Source organism: Astatotilapia calliptera, chromosome 6, assembly GCF_964374335.1.
Source record: "Astatotilapia calliptera chromosome 6, fAstCal68.1, whole genome shotgun sequence".
NCBI lineage: Eukaryota > Metazoa > Chordata > Actinopteri > Cichliformes > Cichlidae > Astatotilapia > Astatotilapia calliptera.
In genome coordinates this window covers 4328789-4346508 of record NC_137427.1, presented here as the reverse complement: position 1 = coordinate 4346508, position 17720 = coordinate 4328789, and the positions used below count along the sequence as shown (strand labels likewise).

The 17720-nt window shown below is 39.6% G+C and overlaps 2 protein-coding genes and 2 long non-coding RNA genes across 4 annotated transcripts; 2 read left to right on the top strand and 2 right to left on the bottom strand.

The window, feature by feature from the left end:
* The first annotated feature begins 1117 nt into the window (after positions 1-1117).
* On the top strand, positions 1118-2708 carry ppp1r27b (protein phosphatase 1, regulatory subunit 27b). The gene is made up of 3 exons (XM_026169788.2): positions 1118-1622; positions 1725-1875; positions 2091-2708. Exons 1-3 carry the CDS (start codon positions 1397-1399, stop codon positions 2212-2214), a joined length of 501 nt encoding a protein of 166 aa, XP_026025573.1. The 5' UTR covers positions 1118-1396; the 3' UTR covers positions 2215-2708.
* A 1540-nt stretch (positions 2709-4248) lies between these two features.
* On the bottom strand, positions 4249-5880 carry LOC113023610 (uncharacterized). Its single transcript, XR_013909415.1, has 3 exons — positions 5740-5880; positions 5095-5202; positions 4249-4384 (listed from the first exon to the last, which is right to left on the bottom strand). It is a non-coding gene; the product is annotated as an uncharacterized LOC113023610 (long non-coding RNA).
* Positions 5881-6018: 138 nt separating this feature from the next.
* On the bottom strand, positions 6019-7763 carry LOC145429195 (uncharacterized). The gene is made up of 3 exons (XR_013909414.1): positions 7625-7763; positions 6498-6614; positions 6019-6155 (listed from the first exon to the last, which is right to left on the bottom strand). It is a non-coding gene; the product is annotated as an uncharacterized LOC145429195 (long non-coding RNA).
* Positions 7764-12953: 5190 nt separating this feature from the next.
* LOC113023193 (aly/REF export factor 2-like) lies at positions 12954-15596 on the top strand. Its single transcript, XM_026169218.2, has 6 exons — positions 12954-13261; positions 14017-14190; positions 14271-14418; positions 14535-14601; positions 14878-15061; positions 15167-15596. Exons 1-6 carry the CDS (start codon positions 13070-13072, stop codon positions 15185-15187), a joined length of 786 nt encoding a protein of 261 aa, XP_026025003.1. The 5' UTR covers positions 12954-13069; the 3' UTR covers positions 15188-15596.
* The last annotated feature ends 2124 nt before the right edge of the window (positions 15597-17720 follow it).

Sequence of the window (17720 nt, the reverse complement as noted above, 5' to 3'; positions counted from 1 at the left end):
AGGACGGTGCATGTTTAGCTGATGTAAAGTCCCCAGGATGAATTTTTGTGGTTAAAAATGATCAGGCACGCAGTCACTGTCTCATTCTCACCATCTGATGATGAATCACTGAATCCTGTAACACGCCCATGAGTCAGTCAGTGAGCGAGGGCCAGACAGGAAAAAAGGCTCACATCAGACTTTTCTTTATTGCAGAAAGCCTTTTTTTAAATTCTGCTTTATTTCTCCATGCATTCACTTTTCATCCACGCCATCATTTATTCAAGTCACAGGGGAGGCTGTCTAAGCAGAGATGCTTACTTCATCTTATTTATTATTACTTACTTTGCCCATATTAGCTTCTCTTCATTGGCTTCTTGTTAAAACCAGAACTTAAAATCTTTCTCTTCGCATGCAAGGTCTTAAATAATCAGTGTATCACCTTCAGTTTTCAGGCTGTACTTTTAAGATTTGGCTTAAAACTTTCCTTTTTCACCAAGCTTGTAGTTAAGGCTGTATCAGGTGACCATCCCTTAGTTGTTCTACAATAGGTAAAGGTTGCTGGGGCTTTCCCATAATGCACCGAGTGTTTCCCTGTCACTCTACATGATACCAGGAGCCACCACAGGCTCAATACCAAACTTGATGAGAAATTTTTTTTTTAAAACAAATTTAAAAGAGGCGGAGTCAGAGGACTTCACAAATGTGTTTACATTTTTCATCTGGAGATTATCATTGAACAAAACTTCAAGGCAATTCATCCATCTGTATTTTAGCATCGCACAGCTCGAAAGACAAAAACAGCTTAAAGTGAAATGAAGCAAATCTTCACATTTAAGGAGTCTGAGGAAGACTGTGCTGCCTTACTGATAAAGAGGATGATGCAAACCCCAGTAATCTGGAAGTTACCCATCCTGTGTTACACATAATGATGACCATGATGACAGTCGTCCTTTCTTGACTGTTTATGTCAGGCAGTTACTGGTCAACAGCCTCCACATGCCAGCAACCTTACCCCTCTGTGACCCCCCCACCAACACCGCCTGGTGTTTACTAGAAGCCTCCATCTTCTCCCACCCCCTCCCAGCTGGCAAGATGTCACCGCTATCTTTAAGTGAACAGCATCTGGGCATGTGGGGGTGACAGCAGCGGTAAGGGTTACTGGCTGTAATGTCTGGAGACGTGAAGCTTGTGACAGGCCAGTGGGACGGCCTGCCAGAGGGACTACTCATCTTCCAAATCTCGCCACTGGATCTGTGAGGTGTTGCATCCTAAAATAGCCCGACAGAGTATAAAAAGACCCACGGGGAGGCCGGGCCTTCAGAGGAACTCTTCACTAGAAAGCAAGAGAGCCACACTGAGAACAGACCGACTGATCTTTTTCTAGTTGCTGCATTTGAAAACTTCTGCAGAGACCATGATGAAATACTATCACTGCCCTGCATCCCAGACCTTGGGAATCAAACCTTGCAGCCAGGACATCCCAATCACCTGCAGAGGCGCTGCTTCTCTGAAGCCAATCCGAAGTGTCCACTTCCCCAATGACATCCTTTTCCAGGACTATGTGCGACAGGGCGAGCTAGAAAGGATTGGACGCTTCATCCGAGCCCAGAGAGTGACGCTCGACACCATTTACCACTCCGGTGAGAGCCACGCAAATGAAAGGCTCAGTTACACTAGTAGAAATGTTTCTTCTCAGACTTTATTCAGTGCGCTAACTGTGTCCTGCTTTCCTCTCTGAGCAGGCATGGCTGCAATCCACGAGGCCGTCCTGTCTGGGAACCTGGAGTGTGTGAAGCTCCTGGTCCAGTATGGAGCAGATATCCACCAGAGAGACGAGGAGGGATGGACCCCTCTGCACATGGCCTGCAGTGATGGCTTCCCAGACATCGCACGGTGAGCCTCGAGACTTTCTCCTTTATAGTTAAAAAGTTTAGCTTAAGGGAAGATTGTGTGCAATGCAAATCCAAGGAAGCCACACGAATCGCAGTGAGCCAGCTGGAGGAGGCTGACATCATGTTTACAGTGGCTCCACAGATGTAGAAGGTCACGCTCCCTGACACTGAAGCATGGTGATCTTTTTCACTGACGACGGTTTATCTTTCTTTCAGCTTTCTTCTCTCCCTGGGTGCCGACCCCGAGCTGGAGAACGACTGCGGGGAGAAGCCGGCTGATCTCATCGATGAGGACAACAAGGAGCTGCTGGAGCTTTTCGGGCTAGCTGCCAACGACTGAGACTCCCTGAAGCAGCCTTTAAACCCTGAAAATCGTCTGCTCTGCAGGAATGGTTAGGCAAAGCCACGTCGGTCCAGGATCCTGACTCTGTGAGGTGCCTCAACTTTGATCCAGGACTGCGGAGGTCTGGTGGAAGGAGGGCTGACAGAGCTGGTCTGGATGCCCTCTGAGTGGAGTCGATGTTCGCTGGAAGGAGGACTCCACCTAAAACTCCAGCAGCACAGATTTGTTGTTTCCTGTCAGGGCTTCAGATCTTTTTTTTAAATGCTGTGAACGAAATGAATCTTTGGATTTTGTTTGGTAGAAACTTTACGACTTTTGCCTGTTGAAAGCTTTGAACTAACAAAACCAAACAGGCTGCAGTGTGTGCAGTGTGCGGCTTATCAAGTTGGTTACTTGTGCCTTTTGATTATTGTGAGTTAAATGTTCTCTTTATAGTCTTTTGTATGACTTTTTATACTTATTTTTTAAATAAAGTTTATCAGTTTGTCTGACTTTGCCGTCATTTCCCTGCTTAACGTGAAAAAACCTCTGTCTCATGTTTCACATGAACATATGTCAATGCTGCATTTGCATCTTTAAAATGACATCAAACTAATCGATCACAGAGGAAAACCGCAAAAAGCCATCATAGCCTCTTGTGCCAAAAACTGCAGTACCTCCAGTGACCACTTGAGGCTGGCTCCAGTTGATCCCATTTTAAAGCGTCGAGATGAGCATTTTGCTTCCCCATGTTGGTATGAATATTAAACATATAAGGTTAATTCATAATAAATCAAAATGAATGACTGAGCCCACAAAACTTATCTCAGCACTGTTTACAGAGGTCAGAGGTGAAGGATCATTTGCATAGGAAACTTATGGCCAACTATGGAAGCACATCCTGGGAGCGTTTCAGCCACAGCAGCCTCAGGTCAGCTAATTGGTTGGTGGGACAAAATGAAAAAGGTATTCTGGACGTATTCCCTCAACACTGCCACTTACTGTGGTTTTAATGAGGACTTACTGTAGATCTATTTCTTACAGTCAGTATGTTGGTCCTAAATTTGACCCAAGTGACTGGCACTGACCTGAAAATATTGTGTTTCCTCAGTGACAGCGCAGTGTCTTCAGTGTATCTGCTCTATTTTAGTGTCCGTTTTGTTTTGGGTTTCAGTCTCTTGTGGCTACTCTACCCTGACTTTGCACTTCCTGTGAGATGCCCTGAGAGGATAGAGAAATAATGCATGTGCTTATAGCTTTCCCCTTGTTGAGGGAACCGGTAATTGTTCTGTTGAAATCTTTGTGTCTCTGCAGCCTGAAGATTAAGATTTTTTTTAACTTGGTCAAATTTTTGGCCATTCTCTGGCCATTCTTTTCTGGCCACTTTTGACTTTTCTTTTTTTCTCATTCCGTTTATTGAGCACAGGTGAGTTGAGGGACACCACTAATACTTCAACTAGTTTTTGTTTTTTCACCTTTTTTGGTTTGTGGTAAGGCATAATGTTAGAACTGTAGCTGCTTTGACATAATAATAACTTTATTTGTAAAGCACTTTTCAAAACCCAAGTGCTTCATAGTTAGAATAAAAGCCGAATACAGAGATGTATGTGGAAACATGCAGACACATAAACAAACAGGTTATCATCCATAAAGTCAGATATTCACTCCAACTATGGCCAAAATAAATATGAAAAGATTAAGGGATATATTAATATGAGTCACTAAACTGCTAAATATTTCAAAATATGGTGGGTGAAACTGATCTCAGAACAGGCAGTCCTCTGAGGACCAGATTCTGTAATTTTGGTGCTGTGCCAATGGCTATGACATAATCAGAGCAACAATGCCACAAATCCCAGGCAGCTGTAAGTTTTGCAGATGTGCACATGCATGACACATTTAAGGTGCTGGTGTAAATTTGTAAACTTTGGCACTGTTGACCGAAGACAAAGGAAGAAGAGGGAGAGTGTGGAGGTGAGAATAGCGAGCGGGGACTGTGAGGGGTAAAGACAGATGGAGCATACTGGACAATATGAATATGGAGCTCCCCAGCAGGAGGCAAGGTTCCCCCCCCTTTGGTGGTCCTCCTCGGGTCCTTGTACTCTGGGGCCTCTGGATATCTGGGGCCTGGATCTCCTCCATACCTGCTTCATACCCTGGTGGACGGGGCTATGGCTCCCCACACTCCCTAGCAGATCGTTACATGGAGAAACCTTTGGAATACAAGCATGCTGATCCACACAGGTATGCACACAGGTGTACACACGGGTGTTCACAGACGCGGACTACACCTTTCTTGGCTGCTGCCTCAAAGCACATTGTGTGCTGTCTATCTTGCGTGCTGCACAATATAGTTTATTATTTAGTATCTACTGTTATCTACTGCTAGCTTTATTGTGATGGTGCTGTTTTTTTTTTTATTATGTTGCTCTTTGCTGTTTGCTTTCTCTTCTGTTTTTTTTCTCCATACAGGTGATCCAGGTGTTTTGCTTGTTTTTCTTTTCTTTTTTTTTTCTTTCTTCCCGCCCTTCTCACCGTCTCTTCTCCCCTCTGGTTTTCTTTCTCTCCCTCTCTTTCTTTCATTCTTTCTCCCTGTCCTATCCCCCAGTCATTTCTGTCCCGTTTGTAGCAACCGAAAATAAAATAAATTCATAATTATAATAAAGGTCAATCAAATGGACCAATATGGCAAGGCCATGATGATCCACTTGGTAAAATAAATCCACTTGGCATCTTTCTTGGCCTTAAGACAACAATTCTGGTGGCTAAAGATCCAAACGGGACACAAAAAAAGAAAAGGCTAAATTATCATATCGTAACAACAACAAATCCTAAATGGGCCTTAAGCACCTCTGAGAAAATCTTATGGTTAAAAAGAAAAGAAGTCATCATAGTTACTGTATCATTTCCTGTCTATGCTCCTCCAGTTCTTTTTTGGACACTTCATAGATGATCGACACACCAATGCAGTCTGAAGAGACGTTGACGATGGTGTTGCATCGATCTCTGAAAGGCAAAGAATGACCACAGAACGCAGCCAGTCAGCAAATTGTTCTTTCTGAACTCTGATAATGAGTTTCAACCCTCAAACACATGAACAGCTAAACATAGCACATCAATACAAATATGAACAGTCATCATAGTGGTGATGATGTGGGTTTGTTTTGCAGCCCCAGGCCTTCAGCAGCTTTCAGTCATTGAGCCGACCATGAACTCTTCTGTATATCAAACTATTCTAGAGTCAAATGTGAGGCCATCTGCCGACAGCTAGAACTGGGCTGAAAAAGAGCTGTGCATAAATGAATGCCTGAAAACCTGAATGAACTGAAGCAGCATTGTTGAAAAGAGTGGGCTGAAATTCCTCCACAGTGACATGCAAGATGATAAAGCCCCACAAAACAGTTACTTCGAGTTACTGCAGGACTTCAGGAATTTGCTGAGATCTTTGGAACTTTACACAAACACAGCAAACAGTTTTTAAGATGTGAAAAGGCAGCAGTAGTAATGTGTCAGACATTAAAATGAACAGAAAGCGAAACTTACAGGAGCCATTCTACAGCCACCAGAATAGAGGCATCCTGAGCAGGTAAGCCGACCGCTGTCAGAACAAACAGAGTGGTCACTGCTCCTGTAGCTGGGATCCCTCCTGCGCCGATGCTGGTGGCTGCTGCCGTCACACTGCACACCAAAGCAAAGCATACAGACTCTTCAGAGTCTGCATGATGCATTTTTAAAGGCCTGAAACAACAGAAATACTGAGGTACGCAATGGTAAATAACTGGCTCAAGTTCAGATTGATGCGGTTGAGCTGGGCGATGAAAACGACTGCGACCACTTCGTAAAGGACGCTTCCGTTCATGTTGGTGCTGGTGCAGATGGGCAGCATGAAGCGAGGGACTCTTCTTTTGATCCTCAGTTTCTCCTCACAGCACAAAAACATGAGGGGCAATGCAGCAGAGCTATGAGAGGCAGCACATCATTTGTTAGTGCTTGAACAGCTATGGAATTATAAAACATTTACTCGGTCAGCTGTGAGGCCTTTGCTAAAACCTTTTCTTTATCTGGCTTCACTTAAACCAACATATTTTACAAAGAAGGTCAGACTATGTCAGAAATTAATAATAGAAACTGGCTGCAACACGAGTAGCAGTATTGAGAAAATGGAAAAATGTGTCATAAATAAAGCCTAACAGAAGCCAGGAAGGAAAAAGTGAACCACCTTCATAAGCCTGTAAATCCAGGATTACATCTGAACTTACCCTCTGATTACAACAGAACACCGCCCTCAGTGTGTGTCTTACCTGGATGAGATCAGCATTGCAGTGACTAAAGTGACCGCTCTCATGACAGGGAGGGGGTTACGCCTCACAAACAAGAAAAAGATCATTGGCAGAATCACCAGGCCATGGATCAGAAGCCTGAAAAAACAGTATATACACAGCCAACTGTGATTATACCAAATACAGTTTCTCACTGCCTAAAACAATGAGACTCAACTGAAGGATTTATATATCTCCATTGTTCCAAATCCCCCCAAAGACGACTTTTTTTTTTTTAGATAACAGACCTATCTGGCAGTTAGTCACTTCTGACAGAAACCCTTCATTTTTGTTTTTTAGCCTTCATCGTGCTAATTTTTCCATCCCACAACTTTGTAAAAGATTTGGATAAAAATGAAAGTTACTCTGAATGAATCATCAGTGTAAACCCTGTCTGTTAGATTTTTTAAACGAACAATGAGTATTTTTATTTACACTTGCAATTTAAAAAAGAAATAGTGCTGTTTTGGTATAAACTAGCACATTTGGTTTTTATTTTGTATTTCTTTTTATTCTTTCTGTTTTATTTTAATATTTAATTTTAGTAAATAAATTGCAGGAGCAACCTTTTCTAATGTTCCCATGTAAACTTTATTTGAATTATTTCAACAGCAGCTTTCAACTGTCAACAGTGGAAACGGTGAAAACACCTGCGATGGCTCCATTATCCCACTAGATGTAGCTGTTTAACCTGGTGGGATTTTCACCTGCAACAAATATGCCAAAAAGAGCGAGTTCTGATCATCTGTGACCAGCTAAACATTTTAATAACAGCTGCTATCAACATAAAAGAAAAAGAAGGAAATAAAGAAACCACTGGCGCATGCGCAATTAATATTGACATTATTTTAATTCACATTTACCCTGATTAAAATTCAGTGATTAAGCCTGTTGACTTGCCTCATACTGTTTGACTTGCATCAGAAGTAAATTAACCCTGTAAGTTTATTTATAAAACACTTCCACAGACATTTAGTCACAGAGCGCTGTGCAGCTAAACAATAACCTGGAATAATCACAATAAAGTGAAATTAAAATACATTTAACAGCAGCACAAAACCATACCGCTCAGAACAAAGTAATTGGTGGGTTAACCAGTCATCACTTACCACCAGCAACCCCCAACACACTTAGGAACAAAAACTTGTTGACCAGGACAAAGTTCCAACATTTGAGCAGCCTTTGCCTCCAGATCGCAGCATCGGCAGCAGTGTTTTCCTCCTCACGACCGTTAGTAGCCATTTTTCTGCTGCACAGTTAGCTAAAAATTTAGCCACATTCGCTGGCTACTAATCAGGCATTTATAAAATAATTTATAATTAGATATTTATGAACAAAGTTAAGAAACCATTTCGATAAATAAATAATGAATATAATGAACATAAAATGATCGCAAGCCTCAGAAATCTGACTTTTACCGACTTTTCACAGGTATTGTAGGATGGAAGTCACGTGACCACCAGGCGAAACTCCTTGGCGCGCTGATTCCAACTTTTGATTGTTTGTTTTTGTTTATTTGTGATCGTTTTTATTTATTTGTTTGTTTTTATCTTTGGAGAAGTTTGTCTATTTATTTATTTATTCTGTGAGAAAATTTGGTCAGTGTGAGGAATGGGAAAAAATACAAATAAAAATGTACTTATGAAAAGAAAGGACGAGGGCACAGAAGTTATTACAAACTGAATTCAAAAGAGGAGATGAAGGCTCGCTGGCTTTCTGATTTGCTCATTCTTGGACTGTTTAAAAGTCAAGTTTCATTTCATTGTTCAGCTGGTGAACATTGGGTTTCCTGCCAGAACATTTGCATTGATAAGAATGAGAATAACTTTCTTGATCCCAAAGGGAAACTTGAGTGTCTGACATAACTCATGTCCTATTTGTATGAGAATTTAAAAGCCTGATGGCTGTGGGTGCGAATGATCATCCAGTACTGATGTTTTTCTGTTCCTGTACCACCCGCAGTGTGTCCAATCTGCCAGCTTTCTTCACTGCTTTGCCCAGCCTCCTTGCATCCATGTTTCTGATGCTGTCTTCCCAGCAGGCCGCAGCATAGAAAATCACACTTGCAGTTACAGACTGACAGAACATCTCCAGCAATTTACTGCAGATGCCGGGAGATCTTAGTTTCCTTAACAAATAGAGGCGACTTTAGTTTGTATCTAGGGTTTTAGAGAGGTTCATACTGAGGTAGTTTTTGTGATGACCTGTAAAACTTAAAACAGTGCAATCAATGACATAATTCCCTGATTAGTCAACTTGCAGAAAATTGTAACTTTTTTTTGCAAAAAAGTGCAACACAAGGTTCAGGTTCACAAAGTTGAATGTATACTTACTTTCCTTTTATTTGGGGACTGTTTCTTAAAAATATACAAATTACAGGTGTCATTTTTTTCATTTCTACTTAACATTTCCAGCACAGAACTGTTGTAATTGAATTTTTCTCATGTGGTTTACTGTGTTGCTTTTGTTTTAGTTTTGTGTTCTTTTCATTTGTGACTTTAACTTTGAAAACTCAAAGAACTGTGAGCTCGTTTTCATTAAAGTGAGCTGTCTTCTGATCTGAGCTAACATTCCCTGCTACGTCCAGCTGTCTGCCAGCTTTTTCTGGCTCAGAAATTTTCCTTTTTTTCCTTTTTTTTTTTAAATCTGTCAGTCATAGTGGTCATTTTTGTGTGCCTGATATTTCTAATAGTAACACTCATTTAAATTAGCCCCATATATTTTCATTACAAAGCTGTTATCGAGGGTGTTGTTTTAATTTTTCTTGTTTTTAATACTGCCAAAAAGCAGTTGATGCAAATCACTTTAAACTGCAATGTAAAAATTCAAATGTCAGACAGATTTGGGCTCAGAGAGGGGAGGCCATCTGCTTCAGCTAGTGAAGGTATAGCTTTTGTATCAGAAATACTAAGATAATAAATTTTATTAGTTTACTGGTTTCCATGCTTTCACTTCAATACTGTGATTTCCTCGACTCATCAAGCCTTATTTTATTCATGGTCCAGTTTGGTCGGGCTTTACCGAAGCTCTAACAAACTGATGCTGCTATTTAATTTGACCAAAGCTAAAAATAAGTCAATACAGTTTATTTATAAACCATATTTTTGTTCAAGAATATACTTATTAATTTCCAACATGAAACAAAGTAAAAGAAAGAAACTAAACAATATCTGTTTTTTGAATCCAGCAGTGGATAAATTGCAAACAGATAAAGAGCAGAGAGGTGTGGGATAAGAGATAAGAGATGGGTCCGTGGACAGGTTTGTGAAACTCAAAAGGACAGTGATGATCTGATTGTAACGTCAGTGACTCCACACTAAAAGGTCAACGACTGAAGATATATAATTGTTGCTTGAGAGAGTTGAGTGAGAGGATCTGAATGGATTTTATTGTTATTCTTCAACTGTTAGTAGGTGTGGCTGCTAAGTTAATGGACCGCTGATGTGGTAGTTTATATTTCTAATCAACAGATTAATTAGATTAGTGCAGATACAAGATCAAAGGTAAGAAATGTGGCGTGATAGAAAGCGGGCTAACATCTTGTAACTTCTATTTACAGGTTCCTCATTTGATTTGGTCTTTATTCAAAACATTTTTGTAATGAAAGTACGTTTATGGAAATAGCTGATTATACAGCAAAAACACAAACACATGTCAATGTCATGTCCCCGGGGGCCAAACCTGACCTTTTGAAAGATTTGGCTTACCTGTTTGTAGCTGTGGTAGTTTCTTTATATCACGTTCATTGTCAGTTTTATTGCTACGAGTTCCTTTAACAGCTTGCAATTGAAAAGAAAGTATTTTTCTTCTTCCTGCTCCTTTTCACACATGGTTGTAGTGCTTTATTGATAGAAAGTGTGGTTGGTTTGTTTGATCTGTTGTACCAAGTGTGAAATGAATAAATAAATGAAATGAAAAGAAAGTCTTTAAGTATTTTGCCAGAACTCTCAAAGAGTATTCCTCACTGACACTGAGAGCTAACAGGACTAGTTTTCTAAGGTTAACTGGTTGACATGATGTATTGAAGAGAATAATCATCAGACACTTTTATGTTCCACAGAGCCGTAAACTCAAATCTAAACAGCGTAAAATCAAATAATTGGCCTGGTGATGATCTCACCGTATACATTTTGCTTGGAAACTGACTGTCATTAACCTCATAACTAATGTTTCCTTTTTGCTGCATGTGGCAGTTATACACATCAAATTCAAATCAATTCAATGTGGTTAAAATCAGATTTATGAACATTACGATAGCTTATACCCAAGGTAAAGTATCTCTGAGAAAACCCAAGAAATCAGATTATCCCCTATGAACAAGTTAACTCTATGTTTTTGAGTGGATTAATTTGCAGTTTATTTGTTCAGCTGGGTGAAACTGCTAGGTAAATACAATTAGCATTAAAGAAACTAAAATTTAGTCCCCTATAGTATTCTCTTTTTAATTCCAATAATCCACAAGGTTTTTAAGACATAATGTGTAGTAATCATTTCAATTTTAATGAACAACACGTATCTTTTTGAGCTCCAGGCTTTCTCCAGAACTCCAAACATTAAAATCCTCAAAGGAATCAATAACCTTCTACCAGTTTGAATGAATTATTAGGGGTTTATTGTAGCTGCATTTGCTTTTCTTTGTAATAGTTTTTGTCATGTCCCACCAATGTCTGAGTGTGTTTGTAGTGACCTTTGTACTGACATGTTGACCTGCAGGAATCTTTGCTGTTTTCTTCAGTCATGAAATAAAAACACTTTAGAAAGGTTTCTGCCTGCGGGATAAAAAGGCTGTACAGTCCCACAAAAAGAAGGATCACCTGATCACTCTACGTAGGTCCACAATCAATTTCATTTCATCATTTTAAAACTTACAGTAAATCAAACATGTTTTCTACATCAGTGTCAGAAAATATAACAAACTTTTCATTAAATTAATAAATCACTGGAATATCACATCTAATCCAACAAACTAATTCACTTATTGGTTTGTTGGATTGATTAAATTCATCATTTTTAAATACACTTGTTGCTGAATATTAGTTTTTGTAGAAGCACCAGTGGTGTGAAACATGTAAACAGTCAGGAGGATGCAGGAAAAGGTGTGGGCCTGTAGGTGGGTTTCAGACACATAAACGGTTAGGCTCTCAGTGTAATGCGAATTATTCTGCAAATTAAAGCCACCAACTGAAATCCTCAGGCAATGTTTGAAAGCAGTTCAGTAACAGCTCTGGGTGGTCATTGTTGTTTTTTCTATGACCGTTGACAGTGCTGCTTACAGGTTACAGCTTACCGAAACTATGTTGCTAAACTTTGTTCCTTATCTGTGGTATCAAAGTACTACTAAACTACTTCAGCAGTAACAGTGAAAATGCAGCTAGTACACAATCTCAGATTTTATTTGCATGTATAAAATTGGTGCTTTTTGTGTTTGGAAAATGTCAAACTATTAAATTGCATGAGAAAAAAATCATAATTTACATCAGAGCGGATCTTCTAATATAACATATTTCTAATTTTCAAAAGTTTGATTCCTTTTTTTTCTGCTGTGTTTAATCCCGGTAAGAAGAAGAACTTCTTATTCATTTGTGTTCTTCTGTCATATTAACGCTACCTCTTTTTATTACTATTGTTATTTCTTTTAAAATGTTGACTTGAATTTAACTTTTCATAAACATTCACAAAGTGATATTTCAGTTAAAACAAATCTATCACTTACATATAACAGTTTAATGAAGAATACTGTATAAGAATGAGTCAAAACAGTTTGTCTAAATATTTCTGATTCTGGCTTCTCTACACTGGCTCCCTATATTTTTTAGAATCACTTTAAACATTTTACTGATTGCTTTTAAAGAACTTTTGTGTCTGGAGCTAGAAAGCAGAAATGTTGACCCAATATGTCTCAGATGCCAACACAAGGCCTTTGAAGTCCATCATCATGGTAATAAAAACTTTTGCCATCAACCAAACCATAAAAAGTTAGGGCTTGTGGAGTCAGGGACCTCCTTGAAATCTTCTCCTAAATCACTTTTTTTTTTTTTATCTTTTGATGGCCACAAGCTTTGAGCTGCTTTATTTACGATATTCCCTGCCAAATATTACTTTTTAATTATTTGTAGTTTTCATGGTCAGAAATTGAACGTTTGTCTTTTGTAGGTTTTATTCTCAGTGCTTGAGGCAACTGTTGGTGCGATTTGGTGCTATGTAAAAAAAAAAGTAAATATAACTGAACCGAATTCTCTGTTTAAATCTGTCCTGCTTATATCAAGCAAAACGGTTTTTGATACTTCATTGTGTTTTGGAAATGTAAAAATATTATATATCACACTTATCCTTTAAATATAGAAAATGCTACATATTCATTTACATATTAATCGTTTACTATTAAAGTGTCTTTTTTTTCAAAAGGCGGAGCTTCTGCGTCAGCGAAGCTTCCCTCTGACGTCATTTCCGTCAATTTCAACATCGCGCCGCCGGTAGCTTATAAACAGCCTCCTCTGCACGCTTTGTCGGTAGTCTTTGTCCGTCTTCTTTGTCGGTGAAGTTTAAACAGCGCCATGGGTGATAAGATGGACATGTCTCTGGACGACATTATCAAGATGAGCAAGAAAGGAGGCGGAGGTAGAGGCCGCGGGAGAGGAACGTTCGCCCGGGCTGGAGGCTCAGGTCGAGGCGGCGGGCCGTCGAGGCCGGCGCGGGGCCGACAGAGCAACTTCAACCGAAACAACAGATCCACGCCGTACACGAGGGTATGGAAGAAAAGCGGTTGAAATTGTGAAAATAGTTAAAATATTGGAAATGTATTTTAAAATGCGTCATTAAAGGTGTAATTACGTGATTACGGACTTCCGGAAACTAGCATGGTTCAGTTAACAGTAACAGGAGAAGCTAGGAGCTGAACCAGCATGGACTCTGAGGGACTTTTCTGTGCCTGTTTTCTTGTATTTCTTCGGCTGCTGTGATTGATATGGATGTTTTACCCTCGCTGCAGTGTTTTTTTTTTTTTGTTGTTGTTTTTTTTTTTTGCTGTTGTTGTTTTTTGTTTTTGGCTTTGTCAGCATTTTATAGCCTGCTCGAGCAAAAAGAGCCGAAATCCTGTCTACCAAACTATTTTTTTTTGTTTGCATCCTGACAAAACTGCTTCAAAGTGGGGCCTTTGCTTCATTTTTTTGGCCGCATACTTAACATGGGGCTTTTTCCAACCTGTGGAAACTCGCTGCCTTACTGTCACCACCTCTGTGGAAAGAAGAGTGTTTTCAGGCACTGAAGAAAGACTCTCATCCCTTTTGAATGGACTCCTCCTGTGAAGACCTGGATGATGCCTCTAGCCTGATTCCCGTGATGTTTATAGGGAGTAATGACCATAAACTGGTTATTAGATTACATTTTTCAATAGCCTTCAGACATTCAATATTCAAGTGCTTTAAGCCATCATAGTAGCACTCTGAGTTTCCTAGAACAAAACATAAACTAAGCCTGTATTTAATTTTTTTTGTCTCCACAGCCCAGAGAGTTGCCTGATAAATGGCAGCACGATATGTTTGAGGAGCATGTTGGTGGACGTGCTGGAAACAGTGGTGGAAACGGCGGAGGAAACAGTGGTGGAAATGGCGGAGGAAACGGCAGCAAGCTGCTGATTTCCAATCTGGACTTTGGTGTCTCTGATTCTGATATCAGGGTAATTATCTAAGCTCAGATCTATTTTGCTCACCTCAGATGCTGAGGAATGGCACTGATTTTCCAGATTTTACTTTTTAGGAGCTGTTTGCTGAGTTCGGAGCGTTGAAGAAGGCATCTATACACTATGATCGGTCTGGTCGCAGTAAAGGAACTGCAGACGTCCACTTTGTAAATAAGGCAGATGCACTGAAAGCCATGAAGCACTATAACGGCGTACCGCTTGATGGTGAGGATTTGTTCCCATGCTTGTTCTCTTGATTAGGCGTGTGCACATGGGTGTTGTTAATGGTAACTAACTAAATTTATACTTCTGTTATTTTTATTTTTTTTTTTTCCCGCCAGGCCGCCCTATGAAAATCCAACAAGCCACTTCAGAATTCGACACACAGAACACACAGAATACACAAGGGTATGTTTTTTTGTTTTTAAAAAAAGGATCTGGGGTTGTAAATCAAGGTTGATGGGTTAATGTGATGACATAGGCATTGAAAATGGGTTACGATGTTACGCAGTTAAAAAAAAAAAATCAATTTATGTATTACACGGATTTTGAGATTTGATAAGTGATTTATTGCAAAATCGACAACAAATTCCATTAATTTTCTTCCATTTATCTGGGTGGGGGGAGCTTGTTAGGCTTTTACAGGTTCTCTGGAGTAACCCTCTTTCTTTTTATTGTTTGCAGCTCAAACAAAGGTTTTGATCGGACTAGGCTCGGTCAGCCCAGGGTTGAAAGGCGGCGAGGAGGAGGTGGTGGTGGAGGCGGCGGTGGCGGTGGAGGTTTTAGAGGCCGCGGGAGGGGAGGAGGAAACAGACCCCAGCTTTCTGCAGAGGAACTTGATGCCCAGTTGGATGCCTATAATGCTGAGGTATGTAATCAGGCTGCATAAAATCAGTTTCCTTAATTATTTGGATAATACTGTGAACACAATTTTCTAATCGGTTTCTTCTTCTTCTTTTTTTCTTCATCTTAGTGTAAGATGGACACCAGTTAAAAGGACTCTGATGGGATGATGCTCCCGTTCCTTTTATCATTTTTTTATTTTGGCTAATCAGATGTGATGGATCAGACCCTTGTGTTTTAAAGACATTTTGTATGGACCATTTTTTTGTTTTGGGTGTTATTTTCAAATTTTCTCTTTTTATAACCATAAAACCATGTTATCAGGATTCAGGAACTGTTGTTGCCTTAAACCTGTAATGAGAATCTTTGTTCTCTTTTTTTTTTTTTTTTTTTTGTATAAACATGGTTGAATGACAGACTTCTGAATGTAAATTTAAAAACAAAAAAAGTTGCATTTTAATGTACACTGGTTCTGTCACTCAGTACTGTATATTTGACACATGGACACGTTCAAAGGATTTTGTACATAAATTCATGATATTGAGTCATCTTTAGAAAAACGTCTCTCGTCTTCTTGGACTCCTCACAGTGGTGCCAAATGTTGACTGGCCATGTTCAGGCCAACTACTGAAACAATGTTAAACTAAAGCCTTTGTCTTTGTAATGGTGCATTCTCAAAGCACCACACAATGAATTACCTGAGAAGTCTCTACCACTGGTACTCTTCCTCATACAAGATCAACATCTTGATCTTGCTGCTTGTACCTCTTCATATTGTCTTTGCTCCGTCTTCTTGGTGGTGTCTCTCATATGTTCAGTATCTGAATTGATATTAGGGCTGCAGCAACCGATTATCTTAGAAATTGAGTAATCTCGGTTATTTAATCAAGTAATTGGATAGGAAATACTTTTCTCTAATGAGCAATACTAAATATACAAAGGAGGGCGGTGCAGGTTTTTCAAAATGAACTCCTTGCAATGTTTTAATAATAATGATAATAATGGATACTTTATTGATCCCTGTGGGGAAATTACTTGTTTTTTCTCTGCATTTGACCCATTCACTCAGTGAAGCAGTGGGCAGCCCACTAAGCAGGCGCCCGGGGAGCAGTGTGTAGGGACGGTACCTTGCTCAGGGGTACCTCAGGGTAGCCGTTAAGTGGATTCGAACCGCCAACCTTCCGATCATGGGGCGACCACTTTACCTACTGAGCTATCCCTGCCCAATGAAAACGTTTGTCAAGAAGGACAACAAAACCCTTTGTATTAATGTGCAAATAAATGAAATTTAAACAAAAACACAAGTAAAAAATGCATAAATAACTTAAGGTACATTCAGAAGGTCAAACTCAATAAAATATGTATATGAAGTTTACCTTTACTTCCCAGTAAAGCTTTTATTGCTGATTACAGAGCTGCTGTTTTGGACACTAGAAACACGTTTTCTCTCGCTCCACCTGAGCTCAGCTGCTCTTCGCAGCGTGTGTGCAAACTGCACCAGTGTCATCCTCACTGCTGCTGTTGTGTTATCAGTGTGTGTGGGGTTAACATTGCTCCTGAGTACCATTTCAGGTCTGTTTTTAAATCACAAATGTTTCACATTTCCATAGCGACAGTGGTATGAGCCGTGCCTTAAACAGCATCGAAACAAAGAATTTGTATTAAGAATTTTTTATAATAGTTATTCGAATTACTCGATAATTCGTAGCTCTAACTGATAACTTTCAGCATCACACAGTGAAACTAATGTAGTCATGTTTTATCTTATAATTTTATAAAAATGTAAACAGATTTCAAGACAAGACTTGTATTTCTTCATGTCTAGACTACTGCAAAAGCCTTTTTACTTCCTGCAATCATTTTTGCATTTGAACACTGGCTTCCAGAATGTTATAGAATTGATGTAACTGATAACTAGTTTTAAGGCCATTGGCTTTACAACTTCTGCATCTTTCAACTGCAGTTGTGCGATAATGATCCACACGGGGATGCCGGTCCCTGCCTCACTGAAGACTTAAGGCAACAGTGTTTGCAGTCAGTGCCCCGAGGCACTGGTCCTTGGTTATTAATAAATAATAATGGCTTTTATTTTTGGCCATTAGCAAAGAGACCAGGAAAGGGCCAGAAAAAAACAAAGAAACAGAAAACAACTAATTGAATTAGATGGAAAGAACACATAAATTGGTAATAAAAAAGATTTAGGTTGAAGTTATGGCTCATTACACACATTATAATGATATATTATATTATATATGATTAAGAAAAATTATTGCTTTGTAGCCACAGCACCTAGACGCCACGCAGTCATTCAGATGACATTCAACTGTATTCCAGTATAAGTAAATGTGTAACTTTTGTATAGGCGACTCCATCTGTCTGACACCTAAAGCTTCCCAAAGCTGGGCCATGCAAGAGGAGAACAACAAGCAAAACAGGAACAGAAAGACTGAAAAAGAAAAGAATCAAGGTGTTGCAGAGACGAGACCTCAACCCGATTTAAATGCTGTGGTGGGAACTTTAAGAGCACTGTACACAAACAAATGCCCACAAACCTCAATGAACTGAATCAGCGCTGTAAGGAAGAGAGAGCTGAAATTCTTTCACAATGACAAGAGACTGATAAAGTCATACAGAAATGATTATTGGGGTGTACTTAGTTGTTCGCAGGAACTGCATAGTAGTGT